Genomic DNA, 24786 nt, shown 5'->3' with positions numbered 1-24786 from the left:
AAATTAGAAAAAAATTATTTTCTTCTTCATCTTTCTTCTACCTCTTCATCTCCTCTAGAAGTCCATCTTCAACCTCTGAAAAGGTTCCAGAGATTTGAAAAAAAGATCCAGATCAGTCAAGAAAGTCTTCGCGCGAGCTAGCACTCCAGAGAAGACTGATCAGATCGGAGCTTCAAATGGATTTTTCATAGAGGCCGGACGCATGTACGGCTGCGAGCAACCAGCAAGGATCCTCTCCACCATATCTCTCAGCAGCGGAGATCGTCGATCCGTGATCAGATATAGAGTTCTGAACTCAGATTAGAAGTATATGTGATCTACTGCTCATATGCATGCATGCTGATTTTATCTTCAGATTATTTCAGATTTTATATGCAACATAACATGTCATAGATCCTAGAATAGGTTGATTTGATGATTAGATCATATACATGTTAGATTAATTTGATTAATCTAGTTGTCTTCCCCTGTAATTTTTTCAAAAAAATTTCGAAGTACATGCATGAAATCGCCTACGCATCCCAACACATAGAGGAGATGCTGAAGAGGTTCAGTATGAAAAACTTCAAGAGTTTTTTGCCCCTTAGACATGGCATTCATCTCTCCAAGAAGATGTGTCTTGATACAACTGAGGAGATCCAGTGCATGAGCAAGATCCCTTATGCTTCGACAACAAGAAGCTTCATGTATGCAATGTTATGTATACGATCTGATATAGCCCTTACCGTGAGTGTCACGAGTAGATATCAGGCAAATCCAGATGAAGAATACCGGATTGTTGTTAAAATCATCCTTAAGTACTTGACAAGGACAAAAGATTTATTGTTGGCCTTTGGTGGAAGATCGGAGCTAAAAGTAAGGGATACATCGATTCAGACTTTATTACTGATGTCGATGATAGAAAGTCTACATCGGAATGTATCTTCTTATGTAATAGTGGTGCGATTAGCTGGAAGAGTTCCAAGCAGCCGATCATTGCAGATTCAATCATGGAAGTCAAGTACATCGCCGTCTCTGAAGCTGCTAAAGAAGCCTTTTGGTTCAAGAAGTTTGTTGCGGATCTGAGTGTGATGCCATCAGATGCCATTGCACGGCATTGCGACAACAACGACGCCATAGCCCTCGCTAAGGAGCCCAGATCTCACCAGAAACCCAAGCATATAGAGCGGTGGTTTCACATCATACGCGAATACCTCGAGAAGAAGTTCATCGAAGTGCAGTGAGTCGATCCGCGCTAAACGTGGCGGATCCGCTAACCAAGCTTCTTAGCCAGCAGAAGACCGAAGCTCACCTTGAGAAGATGGATCTTAGGTATATAGCCAATTAACTTTAGGTCAAGTGAGAGTTTGTTAGATTTGTTCCCTAGAAGCTAATTGTTGACTAACGCATTTTATAATTCTAAGACTTAAACTTATACTTATAACTTTTTATTATCAATAAGAAACTTTTTCATTTCAATCATGTTTATGTGTCCATGATTTATCCTAGAAATTAACAAAGATAATTTTTATATATTCTCAATGTGTTTAGAATTTGAGACATACATTAATTAGTGATTAATTTTTAAATGCTCCCAATCAAAGGATCGTCATGGAGGACAGTGATCAATCCATTCGAGATCGGTACACAGTTCACCTCCCTTGTAGGCAAATGAGTCTCAGATCTGCAGTGTAGGGACATTAGGGTGAGGGTGTGGGTGGTTGTTAGAGAACAACTTGCACTGAGCGTGACCAACACGAGAAATCATATAGATGTCTACTCACTCGTCAGTGATCTTCTCGATGCTGCAGTAGTGTAAGTAGTCCTTTGACCTGCGGTGTCATTGACTATTCGCAGCGAGGCTACTAAGTTTGACTGCACGTTCCCTTGGTCCTTAGCCATTCGGATCCTTGCTGTGTATGTTGGCTTCAGTGGGTTCAGATTCGCTGTTTGAAGTAGGATGCATCTAGATGGAATCTATCGACCTTGGTAGAAAAGAAGTCCTATGTGATTTGCAAGACTGAGCTCAGGAAGTCTTTAGCGAAAGCAAGTGTGAATACTGAAGAAGAGTTTCCACGAAATTCATAAATGAACTCGAATCGAGCCAATCTAGCATATGACTGACAATAGGGTCTGACGAGTTCTCCATAACCTCCGTCAAGTCGGAACTCACGATAGAAGGACTGAATCATACGATAACTGCACCTAGGAGTTCATACTTTCATTCTATTAGATTGCCACTACATATTGCTAGGTGTCACTAGTGGATTGTGAGACTCATCGAGCGTCATCTTTATGATCGATGACTCTCGAAGGGTAGAATTGAAAATGTTCCAACCCATCGAAAAGAGTTTCGATGATATTGTGATGGAGATCACAATATATCTCACTATCAGATAGAATGAAACTTATGGGGTCACACATTAAAAAATTTAATCTTAAATTTGCCAATTGGACTTATAAAGTTTTAATTAGGTTAGGATTCATTGAAATCCTATTGGGTTTAATAGAACCATGCTAGCATATGGTTAAACCTAATTCTTTTCGGAACTTCGATTGGATCAAGTCCATAGCCTTAAACCTTACTTAAATCTATTTGGATTTAATTGGGTGCCTAATTGTGAGCCCAAGAGGATTGGATTAAGCCAATTAGTTGGCTAAATTATCTCCTCATTATCTCTTAATGTTGTATGAAATTATTGGAAAGATGTATGGCGCCCTCCCTTTATGGTAGGACCAAGGGGCGCCAACCCTTGGATAATGTAAGAGGGGCCCACCCCCTCTTGTGGATGGGCCTGGAAGGAGAGAGAGGGGGGGCCATGCCCCCTCTCTTGAGCAATAAAACCCTAAGGGGGTGCCAAGTGTTGGCGCCCCACCTACACTTGGTGCCCCACTTACCTGCTCTATCTGCAAGGGGCATTGGGCGCCCACTCAGATTTCCATATCTGACTGGGGCGCCCCATATACTTGCCAAAGTGGGCTGATATTCTACAAATTAAGTCTGATTTTATTGGAAAAAATCAGATTAAAAAGGTAGAAATCCTTATGAGATAAGGATGTGCCTTTTTAAGTTAATTGGATTCCTGATTTAGATCAAGAAAGGGCCTATACGAAGAGAAGGTCTCCTAGGGTTTTTAAAAAAAAAAAATTATTAATTAAAAATAGATCTCTCTCCCTCTCTCCTTCTCCACGCCACCCCTTCTTTCTCTTCTCTTCCCAATGCCCAAAAGTTGGGTGTCCCACTTCTATACACGCCAAGAGTTGAGTCTCCTTCTACGGCGAGGAACGAGGAGAAAAAGCTGCAGTTCAAAGGATTGATTTTGCAGTGAAGATCAAAGAGTTGATCGAGATTCCAAAGGACTGAGATCCTACTTGAAGAAGAATCTACTACGAGAAGATTGATTCAAGATTGATCCCGATAGATACCTGTAGAGACCGGACACGTGTGCAGCTCGAGGACCTTCAAATCAGTGATCATCGGTAGCGGTGAATTTCTACCCGCACAAAGATATAGAGATTTGATCTCATCCTAATTTTAATTTTCAAATTATATGTATGTCTTTTCTCTTGGACTTGGGTAGGATTAGATAAGATCTAATGCATGTGGGGTTAAAGAGTTTAACCCGATTGTTTTTCTGCTATGATTGTAAAGATTTTTGAAATTTATACATGCACCCTACTCTACTTTCTAACAACAACTTGGTCATTGAATCCATAAATCAGACTGACCAATAAATACTTCAAAGAGCATTATGAATTAGGTACATGGGAAAGAAAAATGGTTGTTCATTAAAGTAGGCATGGAAGCAGATATTTATTAGTGCATTGGTCAATCATATCCCTGTTTTGGGTCGAAGGACTCATCATTCAATGTGTTGACCAAGCTTTTCTGCTCCACACATTTATTTTTGTATGACCTTTCTTTCCTTTATGACCTTGTTAAATTTGAAAATCTCTTATATTACACTCTGATTTTCAACAATATTTTGCTGCTTATTGAAAAATTTATGAAAAAGAAAATTGTAATCTAAGCAGGCACCTGAGCAAGTAGCACATTTAATGCATCAAGGAACACATACACAGGAATTGTCTGGGCATTGGACCGTGACCTAGTTCCATGCAGAGCTTATGACAAAAGTACATAGTACATACAGAAAGAGCAAATCCTGGAAGATCTAGAATAATTGTTTTAAGTGATTTTCTTACTCCCATGGATCGTCTCCAAGGAGAAGCACATCATTCTCCCTGTCGACAAATACAAGCTGCCAGCCTGATCTAAGAGGATCATCCAATAGACCCTCAATACCGAACATCTGACCCAGTTCCTCACGAAGTTCATCGTAGCTGCTGAATCGAGTGATGTCCAGCAACCTCCCAATCGATCCAGACTTATAAACCTGCATAAGTAAACAGAGGCCTTTTCAGTCAAAAAATAATATTATATAATGTGGAAGCACGTTATTTAAGTTATACCTTCACAAATGTTCGGGTTGCTCGATCAATCTCTGCTGCACTTTGCAGCGAGCCCGAAGATCCATCGAGGTAACCATATAGAGAATTCTGAAAACATGAAGCAGGATATGGCATTGTTGATAGATCATTGCCAGTATCACTTATGCCAATGTTAGGCACTGCAATGGAGAGGGAGGGCGTATCCTTGCCAATACCATACAGGGTATGGTTCTGCAGATTTGAACAATTTTCACTTCCCACAGAAGTATCCTTCTCAGCAAATGAAGGAAGCATAACAGTACTGCCAAAAGGAGGGACCTCTGACATTGTGAACCTAGGCTCCCAAGCTTGCTGATTCTGCTCACATATTATGGGATTACCAAGTCTAGACCAGTTAAGAATGGTAGCATTTCCATCAGGAGGAGAAGACCCCAACATACCCTGGATGCAACTAGATGCAGGGACTGGTGAAAAGTTTAAGCTTGAATCAGGAAACACTGATTTTTGGTGCAACTGAGGTGGCAAAGGTGATTGTTGCTGCTGCATATGATTGTTTGGAATCTGAAATGCCTCTGCATGTGTTTGTGGTTGTTGAATCTGCTGCTTATGCTGTTCATTATGAGTTTGCTGCAACTGCTGGTCTGAAACAGAATGTGCAAGATTCTCAGTTGCACGTTGTGACTGAGGGATGACAATCTGCTCTTGAGGAGCCTGCTGAAAAATTTGCTGCTGCAGCAATGGATTATTTCGGCTGGATTGTTGAGGAAATGGAAAAGGTTGTTGATACTGAAGAAATTGCTGCATCAGAAAATCCCCATCTCCGATTTCCTGCGAACCTACAGCAGAGATGGCTTGGCACAAATTGAGCTCATTTCCCAGCATTAATGGTTCAAGTGACTTTTGAACCCAAGGGCCCATACCAAGTGACTGAAAATTCAACGACTGGATGCCCCGCTCTCCAGAGTCCCCTCTTGGCCATGTGAAACCACTGCCCTCATCTTCTTTGTTGCCTAAAATACAAGGACAGTTATGTCAAAAAATAAGTGTGCCTAAACTGCATGTTTAAGTTTTCCCTTTTAAAAACATATCCACATGGACTGCTTCAAAGGCAACAATCATGACAGCACTGTCGAAGCATGCAAACAGAAATGACTGGGCAGGAAGAATCTGAAAAGGAATGGACAATGACAAAAGATGTTGAAGCAGAAGAACAGAATGTGACAATAGAAGATAGTGAATATGAGAAAGGTACTTGTAAGACCCAGCTTTTTTAAAAAAGAAATAGGAGGGAGTCCTACTTGGTTTAGATATGGGCCTGCTGCCCTCTAAATCCCAAACCCCCCATCTCTTCTCACACCCATTGCTCTCTCTCTCTCTCTCTCTCTCTCTCTCTCTCTCAATCTATCTATTCATCTATCTGTTGCATCGAAACTGCCTCACACCCTTCATCCTTTCTCCCCTTTCTTGAGAAACCCAAACCCTGCATGCCCACACTTGCCTTTCTCATTCACATGAGAAGCCCAGCAATGGACTTCTCTTTCTCGCGTGCACACATTAATCCCAACTTCTTGCAAGTCTCTACAATAAATCCCTCTCCTTTCCTTCTTTCTCTCCATTATTATTCAAACATTCAAGTGATTTTCCTAATGTACGTTATTTGTTTAAGAAGAAAAAGAAGTCATCTATAAAAAACAATTTCTACAAAATTAGTCTCCAAGAAACAAAATTTGCCTTAAATTTCTGAAAAGTAATTATTGAATGGTTTGCAATACGTTTATAGTAGATTTCTGTATATTAAATATCCGCAATATAAATTTCTGTAAAATAACAATTCTATGAATGAGTTTAATAAGATAACAGTAAAGTTAATGACTGTTATATTGGTATAGATATGTGTCTAAAACTAAATTTCTGCACCACTGAAAATTTTGTAATTTAATTTCTTTACAATAAATTACAAGAAATAAAATTCTGATAATTAAATTTCAGTACTTATCATATTTCAGTGTCCTAAATCATGTATATTAAATTTCTATACAAATTATATTTAACAGTTTAAGTATATTAAATTCTGTCTCTTAAATTTCAGAGGCTTATTTCCTATCAACTGAAATTTTACTTATTGGATTTCTACATATAAGATTTCAGCCATTAAAAAAGAAAAAATAATAAATTATTAACTTGAAACTCAAAATATAAACTAGATGGCTTGAATCAATTTACTATATCCAATGGCATACTAATTTTGAATATATCGATATAAAAAAAATTTCTTAGGTCACATTGTTCCAATTGTTGGGTTTCGGGTTGCGCGGTGGAATTGGATTTCAAAATTTTTTTTTGCATGCTAACATCTTATGAAAACATGTGCAGACCAAAACCCAATCCTAATGATCCATTGTAGATTAGCGATCAAACAATATAAAGCATAAAATAGGTTAGTCAATTACCTTGAATCAGAATGTTATCTGATTCGATTCAGACTCCACAAGGCACCCAAGTGTGTGCCCTCCAACGATAATCCACATAGCAGCTCGATCAGGGACCTTCACAATCTGAATTTTGCTGAACCCTTCTGAAGAATGTCAACCATTTGATTTCATTCTTGGATCAAATCCAGTTGCCTCTCTTTTCTCAAAAGATATGGCTAACAACTCTTTCTAATCTAGAACCCAAACCTTGAAGACCAGCCTTTTTAAGAAGAGGCAGATTTGCCTTTCTCTTCCTCCCCACTCTAGCTGCCTAACTGCTTAGGCTCTCTCTAAATTTCTCACCCCACAAATGGATTTCCTTTCTATCTAGGCTTGCTTGCCTTGGTTGGATTGTTTGGAAAACCAGGTGGAGCACCTCCCTTATATAGTGGCCAAGGCATTCTCATCGCAAGGGCAGAAATAAACGAAAGAGAATGGCGCATAACCTAGAGAATTAATACCATAAAAAGCATGAATAATTGAGGCATTCAGTCTCTCAAATCCCACATGAAAAAACCTTTTAAACATTGGCTAATGAAGGCATTAAATCATGGGCGTTAGCATGCTTTTCAAAATCGGACCGAACCACCCGATTCAGAGCGTGCCGAACTGGATCGGCACTGAACCGAATCAGTTCGGGCCTGGTTTTCGGCATCCGACCAAAAAAAAAAAAAAAGAGAACCGCCCGGTTCAGCCTTGAACCAAACAATTTCGATGTGAACCAAGCGGTACATAGCTTAACCAAGCCAAACTGCCCGATTCGACCTTCTTTCAATAGACAGAGAAGAAGTCTTTCGACTTCTCTATTTCTCAGTCTCTCTCCATTTCTTACTCTCTAACACCGAGAGGCGTAGGAAGACTCAAGGAATACGTGGATTAAAGCTTTTTAAGGTATGTTTCTCAAAACCATGCTCTCTTTCCTTTCTCTCTTTTTTTTTTAAATTTGTAAAAAATAGAAAAACAAGAGAAAACTGTCAAAATTTTTTTTTGACATGATTTTAATATATGTTATAGATCTATGGATGATCTACACAATGACACTAAAATCATTAATTTTCGTTAAATATATAATTTTTAAATTAAAAATATATTTTTCAAATAAAAATTTAAAAAAATAAATTTCAAAAAATAACTATAAAATTAAATTATTATTTAGGAACTTGCAAGCTATTTTTGACATAAATATGGTGCCCATTTATCAATGTTTCAATGCATCTTACGCACAATGGCCTAGGCATAAATTTGAAAAAAAAAAACACTTCATGCATGTCCACCATTTAAGAACATTATATATATTATCCATGGTAAGATTCTATATAGATCCAAGATCAAATTATTTTTTCATAATTTTTTAAATTTTTAATATATTTTATTTTATAAAATTTTAAAAAATAAATAAATAATTTAAAATATAAAAAAATTAGGCAAACGAAATCTATCATTTTTACATAATTATTGAAGTGATGTGCTTATCAATTTTCAAGAATGAATCCATCAAGGAAGAAAAAGGACCTAGAACGTGATATTAGTTGGGAGTATGGAGAGATGCTCTCAAATCGACATCATTGGAAATGTAAATAGTGTAGTATAGAATTCAAGGGAGAAATTACACAGTTGAAGCAACATTTAGCTGGCGGCTATCCGAATGTAGCTATTTGCCATGAGTGTCCACAATAGGTTCGTCAATTAATAAAGAAATATTTTGCTAATTTTAAAACAACGAAGGAAAAAAAATTAATGAAAAAGACAGAGATGGATCATCGAGTAGCAAAACTACCTTCTCATCACTCTAGAGAGTCAGAGAAAAGATCTGTTTCAGATGATAAGCAGGCATAGATCGATGCTGCCATTCGGATGAGCTTGGATAATCAGTGGCAACTAGAAGAGATAGCCAAGCACAAAGCTCGATTTGGGCCGTCAACTTATGAGAGCAGGTCAGGCTTAAAGAGCACCGCAACAGAGTCTGAATCACGATTTTGAAGAACATCCTCAATTAGAGAGTCCGCCAGTAGAGGCACTAGCCATCTTGCATCCATATTAGGAGCATTTGACAGTAGAAAGAAGTCCTCTAAGGAGATTCCAATAGGAGCCACTATCCACGACTTAGATCTATACGCATTTCCTGATAGAGATTCCAAGCAACATAGGATTGATACTATATTGAAAAAAGATAAGAAGAAGGATATGTGACGAGCTATTGGATCTTGGTTTCACTTTAGTCATATCCCAGCGAATGCAGCAGACAACCTATATTATCACTATCATTTCATCTATACAGGATGCCGGTCCAGATGTAGATCCTCAAGGACCAAAGGATATCTATGGTGAGCTTCTTGACCAGAATAAGAAGGATCTTGAAAAATAGATTGCCTCATGTCAGAGCAAGTGGCCGATATATGGGTTGACTGTGACGTGTGATGGTTGGACTGATCCTACTAGACGAAACATCATCAACTTCTTGACATATTGTGATGGAAAAATATTTTTTCACATGTCTGTTGATGCTTAGCTGAGGTGCACGATGCCAGCTACATCCTCAGATTGATGGAGGTGATTGATCAAATAGGAGAGCGAAATATCATGCTGGTTATTACAGATAATGGACCATAGTATAAGGCTGCAGGGGAGATATTAATGGAGCAGCGACCGCATATTTTTTGGATCCCGTGTGCTGCACATTGTATCGATCTGATGTTAATGGATATTGAAAAGATTTGTAGGGTGCAAAAGATAGTGGAGTCAGGACAGAACATCACTACATTCATCTACAACCATACATGGATCCTATCATTGATACAGCAATTTGCCGTAGGTGATATATTGAAACCAGATGTCACACGATTTGCTACTAATTATATAGCACTTGATAGCCTGATTGAAAAGAAATTATATCTACGTCAGATGTTTGTCAGTCCTGAGTGGCAACAAAACAAATATGCCTGGATAGGCACCGAAGGGAGCAATGTGGAGAGCTTAGTAATGAGACAGTCATTCTGGCAGCGAGCCGAGAAGATAGTGGTGGCTATCAAGCCTCCATATGAAGTGCTTCAAGCCATGGATGGTGAGCAATATCCTCAAATGGACTTCTTATATTATATGATGGAGAGAACAAAAGAACAAATCAAGATGGTAGATCCACAGCATGCCGATGAGTACATCAAGATCATCGACCATCGATAGAGCTATCAAATGGGTAAGAAGTTACATTTAGCAGGTAAGCAGCAAATCAAAAACTCTTTCAAAATTTGTATAAATAAACTTAATCAATTATGAAAATCTATGTGCAACATATTCAATTTTCTTTTTGATTTTGCTAAATTTCAATGATTTTGCAGCTGAACGATGGATGCATTTTGGTGGATTCGTATGAAATTTGAAAGATCTTGCCATCAAGATCCTCTCCCAAATGATTTCATCGAGTGGATGTGAGTGCTACTGGTCAACCTTTGCCCTTATCCAAAGCAAACAGAGGAACTGTCTAAAACAAAAATGCCTCAATGATCTTGTGTATGTGTACTATAATTTGAGGCTGAGACTCAAATGTATTGAGGAAATTTAGCTGAAGTACTTAGATTCGACTATGAATGATTTTGTTGTGAAGATGAAGATCCGATGATCGGATGGATTATGAGTCAGCAGCAAAAGCCAAAGCTTGATGAGCCAGGATCGCCTCCACAACCTGCCAGTTTTGTTGCTAGTGAGGCTGGGGTGGACGCCTCTCAATGGACAAGTAGCAACATTTCATATAGACCTCCAGCCGTTACGCCACAGCATCCACCCTCGCAGCCTAGGCAGCCAGAGCAAGGCATAATGAGAGGGCAAACAACTGCTAAGCACAAAGACAAGAAAAGAAAAGGCAGTTGCAGCTCCAGTAGAAAGTGAGCATTCAGTTCACTCAAATTCAAACACCAGACAGAGCAGTGATGATAGTTCTTCAGCTACTCATGGATCTGATGATCATGGAGGGACCGAAGGATAGGAGACAGCCGGTTGGTGATCTTTTATTCACTAGTGGTCTCAGTTTACACATGCCACATAAGATAGGGACTACGGTATACGAGCTAGTAGAGCCCATGATGATACAATTTCATACAGATGACGGGCTCTGCAAGTTCATTCAGGATATGATGTAGCTACAGAAGACCTCGCACGTGAAGTAGGATAAATAGATATATCAAGTTCGTCCTCGTATTTTGGATCCTCTTATCCACATCCACAAGCAGCCTATGATCCTTACGAATATGGATATGGTTCATCGGAGACATCATCTTCTAGTGGCTACTATCCTATGTAGCCCGGAGCATTTTATGGATCGAAATTTGCTATCGATTTTTTTGGATAGGCCTCTTCACAACCAGGCTATCAGCTCGATGATAGCTCAGAGTCAAAACCTCAGTGAGGGATCAAGGATGAGTTATGATCCAACACGCCTGCCTGCCTTACGAAATGAGCACAGAAGATTATAATGCTATATGGCTAGAAAGATAGACTGATGTTCCTCCTGACTATATAGATGATCATGCTATTTATGGACATCGACGATCGACTAAATTCTAATGATCGATATGTATTGAGTATTTTTAGATTTTTAATTGATTTAAGCATTTTAAAATCCAATGTTATCTAGTCCATATATTGATTATTTAGGATGCTAAATAATATAATATCATACTTAGATTCGTGTCACATGCGATTAAAGATGTATCAAAGTGATACGAAGTTACGAACATTAATGAATATCACTAAATATCATTTTGGACTTTAAATTATTTAATAATTCATTAAAACTTGATTGGACACCTCCCACCCAAAAGAAAAGAAAAAAGCAAAAAAAATTGGAGTGCCGATTTGGCCGACACACCACTGTACCATATGTCGGTATGGTACCAAACCGATTGGTGATCGAGATGGTCACTGGTATCGATTTTTAAAACCTTGAGCGTCAGGGAAAAAAAGAATTTTACCAAGAGGACTCTTCCTTCTCATGCACCAAACCTCTTTCTTATGAAACCCTTCCATGTTAAGAAGGTTTGAGCGCATGGACTCTAAGGGGCGTGAGCCTCCTTTGACCTAGTCAAAGATTGAATTCCATCCAGACATCTTTGGGCGCCAAATATCCTCTCTCTTGGCACAACATCTTGGGCTAAGGATGGCGTGCAACATCTTTTGACTTGGTTAATGGTTAGACTATATTAGGAAACCAGATGGCGCCCCATAATTTCTCCCCTTTACGTGAGATCATTATCTCTTGGGCATGAGAAAAAATAGGTGCCCCATCTTAATCTGGTGCACAACTCTTGGGTACCTTGGGTTTGATCAGTCCAAAGAGATTAGGTCAAACTCAATTCGAAACTTGGATGAACCCATGTGCCAGCATGTTGATTAAACCCATTAAGATTTCACATAAACCCAAATTGATGGGTCCAAGATCTAATCTCATATGTGTGTGACCTATTGAGTTCCATATCTAGCCAGCAGTAGACTCGAGCTAACTCAATCAAATTAGGTCAAGCCCAATTGTATCAATCAATTAGAACTCCTAATTGATTACTGAATTAAACTCTTTTAATTCATGCAAGTTCACAAGTCAAGATTGACGTCTAGCAATGTGTCATGACTATCTAGAAGATGTGAAATTTTGATAAAATTATCAAAATACCTTTCAGCGATAAGTTACGATACAATTCAATCCTTCAATCATACAACATCCTGATAAGTTATGGGCATGAAATCATATTAAGCTCAAATACCTATCCAAGGTTTTAAATCTCATGGGACAGGGGCGTCCTGATTTTCCTCTGGAACGGGACACCCCACATCCCACCCCGTCCTGATGGTCGTACAGGATCGGCTTCCTGGTATACGATCGGGCGTCTCCTATCAGATTATCGGTCATGCAAGAGTTTCATTTTTTTTTTACTCTTTTTTACATGTTGGCCACGTCAATTCATCCAAAAAAATTAGCCGGGCTTCAGAAATAATTTAATCCTACGAATGATTTAGCTTGTCACTTTGAATTCTTATAGATTTGAGAGTCATGTTATATTAAAATAATTTAGTTTCATGAATTTTTTTTGCCGTATGGTGTGAATCCAATCAAAAATTCAGTCCTTCAAAATATAGATACATGTTCGTTGATGTTCCATTGTCAATGTGATTTTTTTTAATTTACAATCGGGCGCAAAGAGGTGCGGGTGTGAAGAGAAACGGGCACGAGATCGGACATGGGCGCGGGTTATGTATTGCATGCACCTGGCATAATTAAACCACGTCAAATCCCATGGTCGATAACACGCCACACTCCCTTCTATGTCACTAATTCCCGATTGTGTGCCATCCATCGTGCATATGCTTCGAGATTTGCCCTGGTTCATGCGGAAGGTTTGATGCCCGATGCGATCGACCGGAAGGCGTCAAGGCTGGGAGAACCTTCCGAAAGGCCCCGAGTCCTTTCCTTCTTGGTCTGATGCTCCCTCCTCCCTCTCGGTTGGGCTCCTTGTCAGAAAATCCAATGGCTTCCTTCTCTCTCCTCTCTCCTCCCTTCCCCTTCCCCAAATGAGCTGCCTCCTAACTTATCCTACTCTCGAAAAATCGAAATCAAACGGAGAAGACCGTGCTCCCTTTGGTGCCAACGCATAAGCAAAAAATAGGTTAGTGTTTCTTTTTCCTTCATTATTCTCCCCTTCCGACGACGAATGGCTTAGTTGCATTCGACAATGAAAAAAAATAGGGCACGACCAAGACGGTCGTACCGGTGCCCATTTCGATCAAAATTAATATGGAACGGCCAAGACGAAGGCCGGAAATGAGTTTCGGTATCCCACACCCGTCCCTGGTGCCGAATTCTCAAAGGAACGGGACAGGACGGCCAAGACTGCCCCCATCCCGTCGGGACTTAAATCTTTGCACCTATCCATATATATATCTCAATCCAATGATGATGACTCAGATGATGAAATATTAAATTTTTTTTCTAATTTTCATCCTATTTTGGCCAAAGATTTCATGAGTCATCATCCTATGAGATCACATACGATGTACTCCTCTTATAAGAAGTGACCGATTTCTTGTTGACCACTCACAATCTCCATACACACTTCACCATGCTTAGAACATCCCACACATATCTCAGAGAGTCATGCTAGGATATGAACCAGAATACAGATCCACATACACAAGGTATCATGGTGATCTTAAATCTAAGGATCATTTGTACCACTCTCACTAGAGAGCCATCTGCTGACATGCTTGTAAGGCTCCATCAGATGTTCTCTCTATAGGTCAATTTAGTGAAATCATTCTCCAATGAGCACCCACATCCTTGTATTAGTGTCACCATACAAGTGATTGTGAGATTAATCACCATCTCCATCAAACATATATAAGACGTGCCAGTCTTACTGAAATCATTGATCCCCGACTCAATAATCTTACGACTGAAAATATTTTAGATTGAGAACACCATAATTTCAGATCTTATTGGTGTGATCTCATCATCATGACCCTAAAACATTGCCCTAATCTATAAGGTCCATTACAATCTTAGTCAAGTGATAAGAGGTAGCACATGATGAAACAAAAATACCTATTTTATTAGCAATTGATTATTATCATGTACATGGGTAGGAAGATAAAAATACACAATAATCCCATCGCATCAACCATGCGACTAGCTTGTAGGACACTATTCTATCAATCTCCCATTTGGACTAAAGCCAATCGCCCCTGTACTTAATCTCCATGCTATCAAGGTGGCGGTCAAACTGCTGCTGTGACCAGACTTTAGTGAACGGATCCACTATATTGTTCTTGGAGTCTACTCGCTTTATAATCACATCTTATCTTTCGATAATTTTTTGAATGAGATAGAACCACCTCAAAATGTGCTTAGATTTCTAATGAGACCTTGGTTCCTTTACTTGAGCAACAATCCTAGTGTTATCACAATAAAGGGGCTTGAGATGTTGAATTTCAGGAACGACACCCAACTCAAAGATGAACTTCTTCATCTAAACAGCTTTCTTAGCAGCCTTAATTGTAGTAATGTACTCTGCCTCAGTAACTGAGTCAGTTATAGTCTGCTATTTGGAATTTTTCCAACTCACTACTCCATTTAGGATAAATACATATCCCGAGATGGATTTGCTATCATCTGGATCAGATTGAAAGCTAGAATCTATATAACCTTCTAGTTTCAAATCCGAACTACTATAAATGAGAAAAGCATCTCTAATCCTTCCCAAGTACTTGAGTATACTCTTCGTTGCTTTCCAATAATCCTCTCCTAGATCTACCAGAAATCTGCTTGCAATGCCCAAGGCATAAGCAACATCAAACCTAATACATAGCATAGCATATATTATCGATCCTATAACCGAAGCATAAGAAATAGAACTCATTCTATTTCTCTCTTCGGGTGTCTTAAGAGACTTCTTAGAAAGATGTATGCCATGACTCATAAGTAAATAACCTCTTTTACACCCATCCATGTTGAACCTCTTCAACATGAGATTTATGTTCCTAGACTGGGACAAGCCTAACATCTGTTTAAATCTATCTCTATAGATCGTTATACCAAGTATATAGGACGCTTCACCCATATTTTTCATAAAAAACTTGTGATAGCAGAGTTTGACCAATTGCAGCATTGAGATGTCATACCCAATGATTAGTATGTCATCTACATACAAAATGAAGAAGACAGCGGCACTCCCACTTGTCTTATATACATGGGTCATCCATATTTTTGATAAAGTCAAATGATTTGACTATCTTATCAAAACAGACGTTCCAACTCCTCGATGCCTACTTTAATCCATAAATAAATTTTTTTAGCTTGCATACTTGATTTACCCTCCCATTAGAAACAAATCCCTCTAGATGAGACATGTAGATTTTTTTCTCAAGATATCTATTGAGGAAAGCAGTGCTCACATCCATCTGTCAGATCTCATAATCATAATATACAGCTATAGCAAGCAAAATCCGAATAGACTTGAACATGGCTATAGGCGAAAAAGTTTCATCATTGTCAACACTTTACCTTTGTCTCAAAACTTTTGCCACTAGCCTGACTTTGCAGGACTCTACCTAGCCATTAGCTCCAATCTTCTTCTCGAAGACCCATTTGCAATCTATTGGGGTTACAACCGTATGTGCATCAACCAAAATCTACACTTGATTGACATACAAGGAGTCCATCTCAGATTTTATGGCTTGAAGCTAGCTGTCAGAGTCTCTACTCATGAATGCTTCCGAATAAGTTAGAGGATCTGTTAGAAAATATGTCCTAAAGCCAATCGTTTGGACGATTGTGCTCTTTGTCATTTGTATATGAATTATGAATGAATAAAGGTTATTTTGGTATTTTCATCACAAAGGTGTACATCTTCCTTATTAGAACTCACGTTATGATAAAATCTTTAGAACTATATGACAATCGATAAAAAAGAATTTATCGAATAGTTTTTAAACATGTTCGCGATCAAATGATACTTCATTAAGAGACGATGACGTTTATCGAGTGTAGTTCCTTGTGTGCCATATAGATTGGTTGTCCTCATAACCAAGGAGTGTAGAGACACTGATATGGCATATAGGTGAGATGTAGGAGTACATCGTTACTGAACAAGTGACTTACCTGCAGAGCGTTCTGCTGTCAAAAGCAGCTCGCGAAACGTATGGGCATAAGTGTCTCTCAGACCTAAGATCACCAATAGTGACTTACAAGTAACTCACTGCGCTTTGGTGCCGGACTATCTGCATTTCTAATGCAGTGACAGAAGGCTACTGAGTACAGTCAAGTACTTGCGAAGTCTGTTTGGATCAAGATGGAATTGACCCCTCCGGATTACAAGAATTAATGCATCACTATATTTCAATTTAGTAAAACCTGGGTCCGGATAATCCATATGATGGATATGAAAAATTGAAATATAATATGGATGACTCCTCCAGAGTTGATAGTTAAACCCTAAGGTCGACAATGAAACCCAAAGTCATCCTTGAGCATTCAAGGTTAAAGGGATGAATTATGCGATAACCATATGCGTAGGTTCTTGAATATTGCCTTGAAAATATTCGACCTATCCGAACGTCAAGAACCATTGCTAAATGATAACTTCGATTAGTACAAGAAATGATTCTGGTGCTACCGACTTAGCGTTCGAACCTATGGAGTCATGCACTAAGTCAAATAATGTAAGAAAGAATTAACCTAAGTCTGTAAGTTCAATTTGAAAATATGTGACTTGATTGAATGAATAGATTAACTTAATTGAGAATTAAGTTAAAGATCATACGAGATTAAATAGTTAACTATATCTAGCTAACACTGGACATGAGATTAAGGTTTAGTTTCGAGAATGATAATGGTCTGATCAATGATCCAAGAGATTTATGAGAGATTGAATTCAAGGGCTAATTAATTTCATATTAGATCTGATATAATTAGATTTGAATTCGGTTAAAAATCCAAGTTAGACTTAGACCAAAATCCTAATTAGATTAGGATTGACAGGCTCTTCGAATTTGATTTGAATCAGATTCAAGTCGGATCCAAATCGAGTCGAATCTGAAGCAATTTGGTTAACCAAAGAGTCCCAAATACCTGGGACCAAGGTTTGCCATACCGTGCCGAACCAGTCGGTACATCCCATCTCGTACCGGACCGACGGGGAACCGGCACGATTCGATCGGTAAAATCGGTACACCGGCGGTACCGAAGAAAAAAGAACGAAAAGTGAGAAAGAGAGAGAGGGGAGGGGAGGGAGGGAGGTGGGAGCCGTCGGAGGTCGATGATGGCCGGCTGCAGCCGTCGGAGGACTTTCGAGCCCCGTATCACCCGATAGAGCTTTCGAGAGAGCCAAAAAAAGAGAGCGCTCGAAGGGGGGGCGGGGAACCTATCGGACAGACGGTGCCTCCGTTGCGAGGCTCCCGGTGGCCGACAAACCGACGCCGACGGCCTGAGGACAGTCAAGCGGGCGGAGCCACGGAGGCTCTCGGTGGTCTGCGAGCCGACGCCGACGGCCTGAGGGCAGTCGAACGGGCGGAGCCCCTCCGCAGCTCCGCCCCCTTCTTTTTCGAAACAGACGACGTCTGTTTCAATTTTTTCTTTTCTTTTTATTTTAAACTTATGAAGTCGGCAACTGGATTGCCAACTTAAAAATTTTTTTTTTAAAAAACAAAAATCGTGAAGCCGACAAATCATTTGCCGACTTCACTTAAAACCATGTTTTTTAAAAAAATTTGCGAAACAGGGGCGATGCCCCTGTTTCACGCCTGCGACGCCGCGCGCGTGGACTGCGCCCTCCGACGGCCACGACGGCCAGTCGGAGACCGACTGGCAGCCCGACCGGCTCCTTCCCCTCCCTCTTTTTTTTTTCTTCTTTCTCTCCCTCTATTTCTCTCTTTTTTCCTTTCGGTTCAGGTCATTGGTTCGGTACGGTATGAAACCATACCGAACCGTACCACTAGCCGATTGAAACGGCAGACGGTACCGGTTCAGCATACCTTGTCTGGGACTCTCTCTCACGAGAGCCGACCAAAGGAAGGGAAGCGCTAAAAGTTTCCACCTCTTAATTTTGCATGCATGAAGAGTGTTCACGTGAGTAGAGGGCGGTCTCCTTTCTCATGTGAGATTCCTACTTGGATAAGGTTAGGACCAATTCAAAGTTGGTTTGAGTTCAAGTCCTAAATCAATTAGACTTTGACCAGATTTTGGGTGCCTCATCTATTTAATGAAGGAACCCAAACAACCGGTGGTTATGCCTAGAATTTGTGCGACAAAATATAGGAAAACTACCATGAGATAGTTAGTAGTGAGAGGGTGTGCGTCAAGAAAGAAAGGAGGCATCCTTTCTTTAGCGTGGGAGTTTTTTGGGCGCTGATATCTTGGTGTGAAGACTTCATTCCAGGCACATGAGATCTAATCTCCTCCCTCCCCTCGCTTCCCTTCTGAAGACTGATGCTCAGGGCTTCATCCCTCTTCCCAACTAAGCTTGATTTGTGCGCGAAGTAACGGGTCTATACGTTCAGAACTCGCGAGGCATTGGATTCAAGAATTCCTTTGGGAATTTTGATCCCTATTCCATTGTGAATAAGATAATCCATAAAGATTATAAATTATTAGAATAGAAAAATTTTCAGATGCACCCTGACGATCCAATCTGATCGGATATTTTTTCCTTCAACTGGTATCAGAGCTAGGCTGATACATAGATGCATAAATAATTTTTTATATTTGCATATTGTATGTAATCAAAATTTTATATTAGACATTAAATCTGATTTAGACCTATCATTTAAAATTTTTCTGACCTAGTTTTGACCAGATTTCAAGATTAAAATCAATGGTTGATAGAAATCTGTTATAAATCTGTTAATCTGTTATAACAAATTTTATTGTTGCAGATTTTTTGCTAAAATAACTATCTAATTAAAATCTATTTTAAATCTATTTTAACAGAATTTTATGGAGTTGTTTCAAGTTGGAAATTAGACTTAATCAAGATCTGAATCGAAAAGATCTGATTTTAAACAAAATTCTGCACAACATAAAATCAGGCCTAACCAGAATTTTATTTTCTATGCGTTCATGTGTGTATTTGAAAAGTTTTCTATGAGATTCCAGATTTGAATTATTTTTTTATATGCTATATAAATTTAGGTTCAGATCTGAAATATTATTTGATGACGTAATCTAATTAGATTAGATACTTAATATGCATGATATGATCATGTTCATAAAAAGTGCATGCCTGAATTTTTGTTCATTACATGGGTAGATGCAATTAAGTTTTAAAAATTAGATTTCTAATCTTAGTAGCCCAGTAATCGAATTGAGATGATCACCAAACCGTCCGATCATAAGAAGAAGCAGAAATTGAGTCCCTCTCTTGCCCATTCGACAAGTTCTTTTATGATATGTAGGGGTGTCACTGTGATCAAATCTCATTAAGAAAAATAACGAAAAAAATTTTAAAATTATTTTGATTATGAATATATTTAGATTAGATCTAAAGTGATTTGTGATTAATTGCAATTTTAATGAAATAAATTCAGATATAAAAATTTGTTTTATGAGTTGAATTGAATGTTGCACATGATGTAATATGTAGAGATCTAAATTTTCCTATGATGCATATGATGTATAGATAAAATTTAGATCAAATTGATGCATGTTTAATGGTTAAACTAAGATCTGAAAATTACATTTTAAGATCTAAAAATTGCATGACATATGATGTATGCTTCAGTTGAAACCTTAGTAAAATAGTTCTACAAACTTAAACACATGTTTCACACACTTAATTTGGAATTAAGTGATCTAGATTTGAGAATTGAAGATGTTAATGTTAGAAAATGTGTCTCAAAGTCAATCGTCAGCTTGTTGACGATTGTGCTCAAAATTATAATTGTATATGAATTTTCATTAATAAAAATTATTTGACTTTCTCATCATATTTTGTCCATCTTATTTGAACTCCTGTATTATGATTAAGTCCTTAGGACGATAATTAATTGACAAAAGAAGATTTGTCGTTTAGTCCTTAAAAATGTTCGTGACCAAATGATATGCTGTTAATAGAACGATAGCAATATCGAGTATAGATCGTTGTGTGCTATATGGGTTGGTTGTCCTCTTAACCAAGGAGTGTGAAGACACTGGTATGGCATACAGGTGGAATGTAGGAGTACATTCTCATTGAACGTGACCATTTGTCGAGTACTCTGCTGTCAAGAGTAACTCATGAAAGATATGCGTATAAGTGTTCCTCAGATCTGAGATCACCACGGTGACTTGTAAGCAACTCACTGTACTTTAGTACCGAACCATTTGAGTTTCTAATTCAGTGACGGAAAGTTACTGGATGCAGTCAAGTACTTCTCAAATCGGTATGTGAGTCAAGATGGAATTGATCCCTCTGAATTAGTAGGAGATATACATCAGTGTATTTCAATTTAGTATAACCTTGGCTAGGGTAACCCATGGGATGGATTTGAAAGGTTGAAATACAATGTGGTCAACTATATTAAGGCTGACAGTCAAACCCTAGATTACCTTGAGCATTAGGTTCAAAGGGATGAATTATACGATAATCATACGCTAGTAGATTCTAGAATGTTGCTTTACAATCCTTCGATCTATTAGAACGTTGGGTCACCATTGCTAGATGGTTACATCGATTAGTATAGAAAATTATTCCTATGCTACCGGCTTAAATTCGAACCTATGGAGTCACACACATTAGAAGATTCGATCAGATCTGATGGCTGAAGAGTCCAATTGGATTGTGACTCTAGTAAAAAATCCCACTGAGACTAGGACTCTAGAGAGTCCCACTGGACTGAGACTCTACTATTAATGGAGAATTAATTAATAATTAAATTGCTAATTGACTCAATTTGATTGAGTTAAGAGCTTTGGATCAAGTCTAATTGAATTGGATTCAGTTTGACTTAAATTGGGTTTGATTTGATCAAGCCTGATTGCAAGAAAAATTTGATCCTGATTCGATCAAGACTTGAGCTCAGCTAATTCCTAATTGGGTTAGGAATTTATTGAGATGATTGGACTCCTAATTAGATTAGGTTCATTTCTATCATTAGGTTCAAATCAGATTTGATTTGGTTTAGAATTATTTAGAAATGAAGAGTCCCAATTGGCAAGGACTCTATCTCTTTATCCTTGCGCCACCCCTGGACCCATACCCTGTTCTCAACGCCCAATTGGATTTGGCTTAAGATCTTTGACGTGATGAGAGTGGGCCCAGTAAGGGTGAGCGGCAATGCATAGTGAGTCATGATCTTATCTCCTGCCTAATTCGAATGCGATCCGAATTAGAGATAAAGAGATAAGAAGGAAAAGATTTTTCCAACTTGGAAGGAACGTTGGCGCCTATTGATTTTTTCCTTAATTTCTATGAAGAGTTTTTGGACATGTGAGACACCTGATCTCCTTCCCCAAGCCAACTCTTAATTCTGAAAATTTTGGGATGCCCAAAAGGTGTTTGGCGTGGACTCTATTGGCACCCTTCCTTGGACCCAAAACCATAGCCCCTATCTATATAAAGGGGGCTCCAATAGTGGATGCCCCATATATTCTCCTTATTGAATTTATTTTTTCTCCAGAGCTCCTCTCCTCTTCCTCCTCCAGATCTTCTCTTCGTTTGGAGCGTCCAAGGTTCTTGAAAAAAGAAAAAAATCAGCCTCAAAGATCCTTACGAGCTAGCACTTCCAAAGAGCCTGATCTGCGCCGGTCTTCGTGTGGACATCTATAGAGGCCGGATGACTTCGTGTGGCTACGAGCAACCTGAAAGAGCATCTATCCAAGTGTTGGACCATCAAAGATCCAGAGTTTTCAGTTTGGTAATGATTTCTGAACTTGATCGTTTTTGTTAGATCTAATGATTAGATCTAGATTGCAGCATCGATTAGATTGATGCAGATTTTTGTTTTCAGATCTAAAATGCATATTAGATCATATTGTAGGTCTTTTCATGATAGTCTAGATTAGATCTTATGCATGTAAATTAGGTTAAATCTTCTAATCTAATAGTTCTGCTGCATAAAATTTTAAAATTGCATGCATAGTACTGCCGTATGTTTCCTTCGGTTGGTATCAGAGCCTCGTTCGTTATGATATAATTTAATATGCCTTTAAATTTGATTATTTATTATTTAGATTAGATCTAAATATGTTTATTTTCATTTCTGATTTTTATTCAGTCGTTGCATGATAAATTAGATGCTCTGAGTAGTAAAGTACTCAGATTGAGTAATCACCAGGCCGTCCGATCATAGGAGCACACAGGGTTACATGACCCTATTCCATTCAATAGGATGCTCTTATGGCGTGTTAGGGTCACAGTCCCATGAAGAAGAAAGCGAAAAGAAAAACCTACTCTCTTGCAAAACCCTAAATCTTGAAACCCTAAGATTTATTGTATGTGATGCAAGTTGCGAAAAAAATTAGTTACATCTAATCTTGATAATCAAAATTATTTTGATTTGAAATCATGAAAATTTAGATATGATCTAAAAGAATTTTATGATTTAATGTAAAAAATTTACATGAGAAATTATTTCAAAACCCAAACTATGTTGATGCTAAACTTAATTAAGAATTAAGTGCTGAATCGATTAGATCTAGAATTGGGATTTAAGATCTAATGACATTGCATAAAATATGGGGCATGGGTTAGCTCAAATCAGGTTCTCTTAATTGGGTTAGACCTAAGATTAGAATCAAAAAATTAATTGACCATGTAGAGAAATTGATTAAGTCTAACCAAATGTTGAATTAGATTAAATCAGGATTTCTCTAATACAATTGTTGTAGATGGTCAAGTCCATGTCTTTGATTAGACCAAATGGACCTTGATTGTGGTTCAATGGTTCAGTGGTTGCATGCTAACATCTTATGAAAACATATGCAGATCGAAACCCAATCCCAATGATCCATTGTAGATTAGCAATCAAACAATATAAAGCATAAAATAAGTTAGTCAATTTCCTTGAATCAAAACATTATCTGATTCGATTCGGACTCCACAAGGCACCCAAATGTGTGCCCTCCAACAATGATCCACATGGAAGCTTGATCAGGAACCTTCCCAATCTGAATTTTGCCAAAACCTTCTAAAGAATGTCAGCCCTTTGATTTTCATTTTGGATCACATCCAGTTGCCTCCCTTTTCTCAAAAGGTATGGCTTACAACTCTTCCTAATCTGGAACCCAAACCCTTAAAGATCGGTCTTTTTAAGAAGAGACAAATTTGCCTTTCTCTTCCTCCCAACTCTAGCTGCCTAACTACTTAAGCTTTCTAAATTTCTCAACCCACAAGTAGATTTCCTTCCTATCTAGGGTTGCTTACCTTGATTGGATTGCTTGGAAAACCAGATGGCAAGGTTTGCCATACCGTGTCGAACTGACCGGTACATCCCATCTCATACCAGACCGACGGGGAACCGCACGATTCGGCCAGTAAAATCGATACACCGGCGATACTGAAGACAAGAACGGAAAGTGAGAAAGAGAGAGGGGAGGGGAGGGGAGGGAGGTGGGAGCCGCCGGAGGCCGGCGGTGGCCGACTGCGGCCGTCAGAGGACTTCTGAGCCCCGTATTGCCCGATAGGGCTTTCAACAGAGCAAAAAAGAGAGAGAGCGCTCGGAGGGGGGCAGAGAACCTACCGGACGAACGGTGCCTCCGTTGTGAGGCTCCCGATGGCCGGCGAGCCGACGCCGATGGCCTGAGGGCGGTCGAGCGGACGGAGCCCCTCCGCGGCTCTGCCCCCTTCTTTTTCGAAACAGACGATGTCTGTTTCAATTTTTTTTTTTTTAAACTTATAAGTCAGCAACTGGATTGCCGACTTAAGAATTTGTTTTAAAAAAAACAAAAATCGTGAAGCCGACAAATCGTTTGCCGACTTCACTTAAAACCATATTTTTTAAAAAAATTTGTGAAACAGGAGCGATGCCCCTGTTTCACGCCTGTGGCGCCGTGCGGGTGGACTGCGCCCTCCGACGGCCACGGCGGCCATCCGATGGCCCCGCCGGCTCCTTCCCCTCCCTCTGTTTTTTTTCTTCCTCTTTCTCTCTATTTCTCTCCTTTTTTTCTTTCGGTTCGGGTCGTCGGTTCGGTATGGTATGAAACCATACCGAACCGTACCGCCGGCTGGCCGAAATGGCCGACGATACCGGTTCAGCATACCTTACCAGATGGAGCACCTCCCTTATTAGAGGCCAAAGGGTTCTCAACGCACGGACAAAAATAAACGAGTGAGAATGGCGCATAACCCAAAGAATTAATACCATAAAAAGCATGAATAATTGAGACATTCAGCTTCTCAAATCTCACATGAAAAGACCTTTTAAACATTGG

The 24786-nt window shown here is 39.0% G+C and overlaps 1 protein-coding gene across 1 annotated transcript in view; it reads right to left on the bottom strand.

Annotated features, from left to right (window-relative positions):
• LOC105034684 (auxin response factor 12) overlaps positions 1–24786 on the bottom strand; it is a 160353-nt gene that overhangs the window by 57040 nt on the left and 78527 nt on the right. Inside the window, exons 12-13 of the mRNA XM_010909924.4 lie at positions 4453–5441; positions 4186–4376 (exon numbers count right to left, since the gene is read on the bottom strand). Coding sequence (XP_010908226.1) covers positions 4186–4376; positions 4453–5441 — 1180 coding nt within the window. The remainder of the gene's footprint in view (positions 1–4185; positions 4377–4452; positions 5442–24786) is intronic.

Source organism: Elaeis guineensis, chromosome 4 (genome assembly GCF_000442705.2).
Source record: "Elaeis guineensis isolate ETL-2024a chromosome 4, EG11, whole genome shotgun sequence".
Lineage (NCBI taxonomy): Eukaryota > Viridiplantae > Streptophyta > Magnoliopsida > Arecales > Arecaceae > Elaeis > Elaeis guineensis.
Note: the sequence above shows the minus strand (reverse complement) of the source record. Positions and strands in the feature narration are given on the sequence as shown.